General features: G+C 44.4%; 1 protein-coding gene across 4 annotated transcripts in view; it reads right to left on the bottom strand.

The window, feature by feature from the left end:
- Positions 1–2,817, bottom strand: part of Fam214a (family with sequence similarity 214 member A) — a 77,926-nt gene extending 75,109 nt beyond the window's left edge. For 2 of the 4 annotated variants that reach the window (XR_004111265.1, XM_031343145.1), the window contains exons 1-2: positions 2,624–2,817; positions 1,846–1,962 (exon numbers count right to left, since the gene is read on the bottom strand). Coding sequence is in view for 3 of the 4 variants with exons in the window: in XM_031343145.1 (XP_031199005.1) it covers positions 1,846–1,861 (16 nt within the window). In the remaining variant the exon portion in view is untranslated. Of the gene's footprint in view, positions 1–1,845; positions 1,963–2,405 lie in introns of all 4 variants that reach the window. The other 2 variants (XM_031343144.1, XM_031343146.1) reach the window with 2 other exon arrangements.
- Between the last annotated feature and the right edge of the window lie 5,519 nt (positions 2,818–8,336).

Below are 8,336 nucleotides of genomic sequence, written 5' to 3'. Positions count from 1 at the left end.
AAAAAGCATCCATGAACCAGACAATTAATGTTTTTATGGAATAAAAGGTCAACAGTAGACTTGGGAACACTTCATTTTTACCTGAGAATGATAAAGGGAGCAACATCCTCCAAGGGAAAGAAACTTACTTCCCTGGGAATCTTGACAAGTGGGTTTATTCTCCTTATTAACATGCATGGGCATGCGTCACCACCGCCCAGCTTTCTAATCACTTTGAAATATATATATATATATATATATATATATATATATATATATAAAACTACATACATACATATATGTAAATATGTGTGTGTACATAAAAATAATAATTTTCATATATATTATTGCATAGGTTCTTGTAAATCTACCTCAGCGGATAAATAACCATTTCCAATCCTGAAACCTCAGACTTGGATGAATGCTGTTGTCTAGCCCTTCGTTGTAAAGATGATGATGCCAACTGGATAACCCCTTGAACTCAAACTCACATCAAAGAAGTCCTCACTCCTAAACCACTACCATAACAAACACTCCTCAGAGTTGGCCTTATTCTTAATCAGAAGCTGATGAACATCTTCTTTTGATGCCTTTGAAAAGCAAAATGAGGCCTGTGTGGTGCTGTATGCCTGTAATCTCTGCACCCAAGAGATGAGGCAGGAGGGATCCTAGCTATAGGCTAGCCTGGGGTAGCAGCGACACCCTTTTAAAGATATTTTTTATTATTTTAAAAATATTCACTTATTGGGTCTGTGTGTGCACTGTGCACAAATGTGCATGGGTTGAAGTCAGAAGTCACCTTTCAGCAGTCGATTCTCTCCTATCTTGTAGGTTCTAGGATTTGAACTCAGATCAGGTTTGGTGGCAACTTTACCCACTGAGCCATCTCCTCTATAGGCTAGTGACAACCTTTGTTTGTTTTTCAATCAAAATACACACCAGGGTTGGGAAAGGGATAAGATACATACATTTTTCTCTAAATCTTGAAAATATAGGTTTAGAACTGGGCTTAATAGCCCACACATTTAATCTCTGCACTTGGGAGTCAAGAGGCAGACAGATCTATGTGTCCAAGGTCAGCCTTGTCTATAGATTGAGTTCCAGGACAGCCAAGGTTACAAAAAGCCTCAGGGTTTAGAAACAAACCTGTAGAAAATGCAGAGTTAGAATAGAAAGTTGAGCCCTAATTGTCCATAAGAGATTCAAGCTGGGGAACTCTGAAAACAATTGTAATTTCCTTAAGAGTACAAAACTAATGAGGGGCCACAGTGGTACATGTCTGTAATGCCAACATTTGCAGGTGAAGGCAAAAGGATCCTTAGGGTCTTCTGAGCCAACCTGGGTTACATGGTAAGACCTGTGCCAGCCTAGACAACTTGACAAAACTCTATCTATAAAACAAAAAAACAAACAACAAAACACACCAAAAAAACCAACCAACCAACCAACCAAACAAACAAACAAAAAAAACCAGGGAATGAACATGGGAATGGCTACAAATAATACTCTTTATCAAGTTCAAATTCAAGTTTCAAAAGTTGACAAACTTTTCTAAAGTTGGATTGACTTTACCTAAAAAAAATGAAGAACTGCAACTAAAAAGGATACTAAGCCTGTGGCCACTAATAAACACTTTCCTTGACACCTTCATTCTACTAAACACTCTCTAAGAACAGGACCTTCCATCTGACTTTAACCACCTACAACCTAAGTCCATCTTTTCCTCAGCGTCTGGTATCTTCACAGAGACAGTTCGTCACGTCTGACACAGGAATGGTTGATCCTGCGGAAAACTAGGTTAACGCCTCTAAAAGAAGACAAGAGAAACAAAACACAACTCAAGCGCTACTTAAATAAATCATTTACCTCGGTCTGGCTTCATTTTGGCATCCAATTTCCACCCAAAGTGCTGTAAAACACAGGTGTGGGTTCTTCCAACCGGCACACGGCTGACTCAACGGCTTCTGCTTCGTTTTCCAAACGCTAAGAGATCAATATAAACATAAAAAAGAAAAAATAAAGAAAAAGAAAGAAAAAGAAATACGGGTCTTAATCCCCCGGATCTTGCAAGAAAACTACTAAGTTAGGCCTCTTCCTGGTGCAGACTGCGGTGACAGAACCCTGGGCAGGTCTGAAAGCAAGGGGAAAAAAAAAGGCAGCTCAAGTCTGTGCACCGCCTCCCCCGGCGTCCTCGGGCCTAGCACCCCTGTTCCCCGCCCCTGCGCTCTCCAGGCCAAGGTGTCCTCCTCTGACACAGCGTCTCGGAAGCACCAGCAGGATCTATTTATGCCCTGGAGGTACAGGCACGGAGGAGGAAGAGTCGGGCCACAGGAGCTAAGGCAGCCCTCGGTCCGGTAGCCTCCGGGCACCGAGGCACCTCTGCAGGGGCCGGGGCGCAGCAGCCCCCGCAGCCCCCCGGGCCTCACCTGCGGGGATCCCCTGTGGCTAGCCTCGCCGAGGCTTCTGTAGCCGGGTTCCAGCCGGAGCCGGTCAGCAGCAGAGTCTGGGCATGTCCTCAGCCGCGCCGACTCACGCGTGGCTCAGCCCACCCGGGAACCGCTCCCATGGTCCGCCCGCTCACCGCCCTCCGGGACCCCTCGCTCCTCCTCCCGGCACTGCTCCCTGCGGCCGCCCGGCCGCTCACATCACTCTCCGTGCTCCGAGCCACGCCTCCCCGAGCGCAGCGCGCAGACCCCGCGGCCGCCGAGACGCCGAGACGCCCAGACGCCGCGCCCGCGCATCCACCGGCCCCGCTGCCTGCCCGCCTCGCTCGCTCGCTCGCTCTTTACTCTTTCTCTCACTGTTTGCCCTGTCAAAACACTACCCTGGTCACGTGTCCCAACAACAGCCAACCCATTCTCGTCACTTCCTCCGCCGAGGCTGCGCGCGCCGGTTGTTATGGCAACGCCAGCCGCGCGCCCTGGAGTTGGAGATTGGGGACCGGTCTTCCCGGGCAAGGGTCTCAGAGGATCCGAGGACCCGCAGGGGCCGCCTGCACCGCGCGCCTAAGCAGCCATGGAACTGCGCTCCGAGTGCACTGGGGTCACCTGGGAGATGTCAACCTAGGGCTTACCCTAGACGGGAAGATAATTATAGTTTCTTCTCCTCCACAGGGATGCTGGCCTGGCGCAAAAGAGCTGGGAATCCAGCCCTAAATGCATGCAATTTCCCAATGTAATCCGTGTTTGATGTGGCCTGGACAGGAAGGTGGGGAGCCATATCTACCAGGGAAGGGTACTTGGAAACCCAAAAAGGCCCCTTCCCAATGCACCCCTAGATTTCCCGCATCTCTAGGACTTAAGAACCCAAGCTTCAGAAGCACTGGATGAGCTAAAAATAGCTTGTAACTTCTAGAGCACTGACTCACCGCCAAGCGGACACTTCTGACACCATGTTATTGTTGGGGAGCTGTAATTTTCTTGTTGTGCTATAACAATGTGACACGATGACACGGCGTGTTCTGATGTTGTGTCATCACTTAAACACAAACAGATGTCAAGAATTGCTGTAGCTATTAGCCACTCAGTTTATAGGCAAACCCAAATGAAGAAGTACAAAATTGCAAGGCTCTAGTTTCATTGGGGAAAAAAAAAACCCATACTTTTTAAAGAAGCTTTCTTTTTTCTTTGCATATGAGAATCACAACAGGAAGGGCTAAGAAGATCTGTGGTCGACTCTCTCCTCTCTACCTCTCTATAGTTTTCCATTTCTAAATTTTTAGAGGTTTTTGTGTTTGTTTGTTTGTTCCCATCCCCCACCCCCACGGCTTTTGTAAAGCACAAGATTGTCAATTTTATTTATTATTGTTGTTGAAAATGATGATATAGAGATTTTATTTTTTAATGTATGAGTGAGGCTTGGGATACTGATCAGTGGCAGAGTGCTTGCCTAGCATGCACAAGACCCTAAAAATAAAATAATGGTACTTATGTGTATGAGTGTTTGTGTGTTTGTCTGTGTACTGCATGCATGCAGTTCATCTAAAAGCCAGCAGAGGGCGTCTGACTTCCTGGCACTAGAGTTACAGATGGTTGTAAACTGGGAACTGAATACAGGTCCTTTTACAAGTGCTTCTAACTGCAGAGCCATCTCTCCAGCCATGGTCATTGTCATCATCACTATTTTGCTTCAGATCAAATATATGAAATTTAGGTTGTGAAAAGATGATGTTTTCTAGTAGATTAGACATGTACAATAAAATAAAGTATACAACCGAAGTTATTAACTTTAGCTCCAAAGCTAGTTGAGCAAACAAATACTATAGTCACTGGGACGTTCTGGCAGTGGGAAGCCGGCCTTTGGACAATGGAAAGACTGTGTTGATATAGTGATGGCTTCAAACATTAGCTCCTGGTAGACTTCCCATGGGTACTATTTAATAATGACTTGTGTGATTTAAAAAAAAAGGGGGGGCGCGGTAAGCTAGGCAGTGGTGGCACATGCCTTTAATCCCAGCACTTGGGAGGCAGAGACAGGTGATTTCTGAGTTTGAGGCCAGCCTGGTCTACAGAGTGAGTTCTAGGACAGGCAGGGCTACACAGAGAAACCCTGTCTCGAAAAACCAAAAAAAGGGGGTAAAAGTTTAATTTGTTTTGTGATCACTTCCTGGTTAACCTTGGTAATGGGAGATATGCAAAACAGTCATAGATAATCCAAAATACTTAATTTAGCAAAAACAGTTGGAGTCAGATAACAGCTATTGTAGGATATGTAGAATGTTGAAGAATATAGGTGAAGAGACAGCAAGAGGTGTGATTCAGCACCCCATCCCAGGCTTAGTTTGTAATACGTATAAAGAACAGGAAAATGGATTAAGTGGTAAAAAGTGCTTGCTGCCAGGCCTGGTGATCTGACTTTTATCACACCAGCTCTAGGACCTACATGGTGGAAAAGAACAACCTACAAGTTGTTCTCTGGCCTCCATACACACACACACACACACACACACACACACACACACACACCCTTTACAATAATAAATATAATTACATGCAGGAATAAAACATATCAGAGAATCCGTGTAATCCTAGCACTCAGGGGTTGAGAGAGGAGGATTGCTGTAAGTTTGTTCCTAGCCTTAACTAGCCTGAACCACACATTGAATTCCAGGTCAATCAAAGCTACAGAGTGGGATTCTAGTTTTTTTGTTTGTTTGTTTGTTTGTTTGTTTTTGGTTTGGTTTTCTGCTTTGTTTTTCAAGAGAGGATCTCACCGTGTAGCCCTGGCTGCCCCGGAACCACCTCTGTAGACCAGGCAAAGCTGACCTCTGGAGATCTACCTGCTTCTGCCTCCAAAGTGCTGGGATAAAAGGCATGTGCCACTACACCCATCTGAGATTCTATCTTAAAAACCAAAACAAAACATATTTTGAAAGGGCTGGAGATGAGTTCCATGGTAGAATGCTTATCTGTACTGAGATCCCATCACTGCAAGACAGAGATCTGAAGACAAAGAAGAAGACACAGGCAAGAACTTAGCAGTGGATGAAGAGGTCAGAATTCCAGAGATTAGACACTAAAGCATGAAGGCCTTTAATTCTGAAAAAGTTATTGTTAACCAGTTGAAAATGTTAAGAAACTCTAGACATCAAAAGTAATTCTGGGGCTGGAGAGATAGCTTAGTAGTTAAGAGCCCTGGCTGCTCTTCCAGAGGACAGGAGTTAATTCCCAGCACTCACATGGTGGCTCATGACCAGCTATAAAGGGATCTCATGCCCTGTTCTGGCACACAGGTGTGCATGCAGCAGAGCACTCATATACATCAATTATTTTTTAAGTAATTCTATGGGCTGTAGACATGGTTAAGAGCACTGGCTGCCCTTTCAGAGGATCCAGGTTCAATTCCCAGCACCCACATGGAAGATGTCTACGATTCCAGTTCCAAGGCCTTCTCAGCACCAGGCACACCTGTAATATATAGCCATACACACAGGCAAAAATCCCATACGTATTAAATAAAGATAATTTTTTAAAAAGTAATTTTATCATGTGTAGCTAGAGGACAATGCTGAAGGAATATTTAAGAATTGTCAAATGCAAACACACTGTCTTTGTTTGTTTGTTTGCTCAGAGCCTGAGTCTGGCTATGTAACCCAGGCTGACATAGAGAGCCCAAGAGCCTTTCTCTCAGTGTCTGAGTCCTGTTATTACAGGTTGTGTGCCACTGTGCCAGAAATATAGTCTTTTAAATAGGACATTTGGTAGCATTTTCCATCATAAAGTATATGGAAATAAGCATGAAATGTTAATTAGAATGTGTGGCTAAATAGAGTCTTCCAGGGTAACTTACAGCAGACAGACCAAACTCTGTGGGTTTCTTCTCTAAAATGTGAGCCGTCTTTTCTAAATGGTTTCTGGCCATTCATTAAATCCGCCAAGTCTATTTCCTTCTAAAAGCAAAGAATTACACAGTCAGAGCCAAGACACCAGCTTCTATAAACAATCCTATGCCTGCCTTCTACTGGTTGGCTGGTCTGTCCTTTTGTGACACTGTCCACTCTCTGTGACCGCAGGTATAAGGAAATAGGAAATGGTTCTGGTTCTTGCCTGCAGAAGTGACTATAGGACCTAGACACACAAAAGCTTCTAAATTTAAAGCCATGGCAACTTTTAATTATTCTGCAGGCTTGCTGAACCGTGTCAGGCCTCTGTGCCGTGGCATGTATGAGCATGTTTATGAGGTCAGAGGTCAAGGGTGGGTATCATTCCATGGTTGCCATCCACAAACATGTGTTGCATTTGTTGTCTTGAACCTGGGTTACTTAATTTGATTTACTTCTTAGTTTCTTCTATTTTCCTGCAAATTTCATTTTTCTTTCATGGCTGAATAAAGTCCCAGCAATGTGTGTGTACCACATTTTCTTTACCAATACATCAGTTTAACTAGGTGGATCAGGTGTCTTGCTATCATGAAAAGAGCAGCACTTACCATGGGTGTAGAGAGATTCTGTGGCAGAACAGACTCCTTTGGTGTGCCAACCATATTATTTTAAAGGCTTGTTTTATTTTTATGTATCTCTCGGGGGCAGGATGGGAGTTAGGGGTTGGTGTGTATGCAAGTGCAGGTGTCCAAGAGATCAGAAGAGGGTTTCAGATTCTCTATAGCTTGAGTTACAGGCAGGAATGACCTGCCCTCTGTAGGTGCTAAGAATTTAACTTGGGGCTTGTACAAGAGCAGTACACACACGTAACCACTAAGTCATCCCTCTAGTCCCATCCATAACCACCTATTTTTAATGAGTAAAATTGTGTGTGTGTGTGTGTGTGTGTGTGTGTGTGTGTATGCACAGTTGTGTAGGGGTTAAGGAATGGGGAGCAGAGAAAGCAGGACAGGGAGGATTTTGCTTTAGACACATTGTGTTTGAAAACCTTAAACATCTAACTAGACGTTCAGAAACAGAAAAATATTCTGCCCTGGGACCTGTGGACAGGGTCTCACTCTAAGCACGTGGTGGTGACTCCACAGTAGAAGAGATGGCCAGGCCTGTGGGGTATCTAAAAAAAAAGGGCGCTCAGTGACCTCAGCGGCAGCAGAGACTTTAACTAAGGTAAGGACCGAGAAACACCACAAGGCTGTCACGTCACACATAAAGGAAGAAACCATTTTGAAACTGCTTTTACAAAGAGACAGACGGGGAGCAGTCAGTGAATAATCCATATTTGGGAAATTTACTTTATTGTTGTGGATTTGATGGCTACTTCACATGAGGCCAGTGTGGCATAATTCTGCAAAGAGCTGACTATACCGAGCATTATTTTAGGAATTTGCTGTCATTTGTACTAGTTCCCATGATAGAACATTTCTGATGAAATGTTCCAGTAAAAATCTAATTTGCTGGGCCTGGAGAGATGATGCAGCCATTAGGAAAGCTTGCTGACTACTGTTGGCGAGGACAGGAGTTCAGTTGCCAGCACTCACATCAAGCACCTCACAGAAACCTGTTATTCCAGCTCTAGGAGATCAGATGCCCTCTTCTGGCCCCCATAGACATCTGCACACACACACACACACACACACACACACACACACACACACTTACACTCATACACACACTCACACATGCACACACATATACTCACACAAATGCACACACAAACAAACAAAAAATCTTTGGGAAAATCTAACATTCCAATATTTTGCAGGAAGTATTTTTCTAAGAGTGATGGGCTTCAGAGACGCTTTCTGGTGTGTTGGAATGCCACAGATTGAAAACTACAGGATTCCTGCAGTTCCCACTCAGAAATGTCTGTGGATGAATTCTTTCTGCATTGTGCCACATGTAAATTCTGACTCATGTCTAGCTTTTTCTCAGAACGCATCAGGATGATTCCAGGAAACATGGCTGGGCATCCATGTAC

The sequence above is a fragment of the Mastomys coucha genome, unplaced genomic scaffold (genome assembly GCF_008632895.1).
Source record: "Mastomys coucha isolate ucsf_1 unplaced genomic scaffold, UCSF_Mcou_1 pScaffold23, whole genome shotgun sequence".
NCBI lineage: Eukaryota > Metazoa > Chordata > Mammalia > Rodentia > Muridae > Mastomys > Mastomys coucha.
The sequence above is the reverse complement of the archived record's forward strand: the minus strand, read 5'-3'. Positions and strand labels throughout refer to the sequence as shown.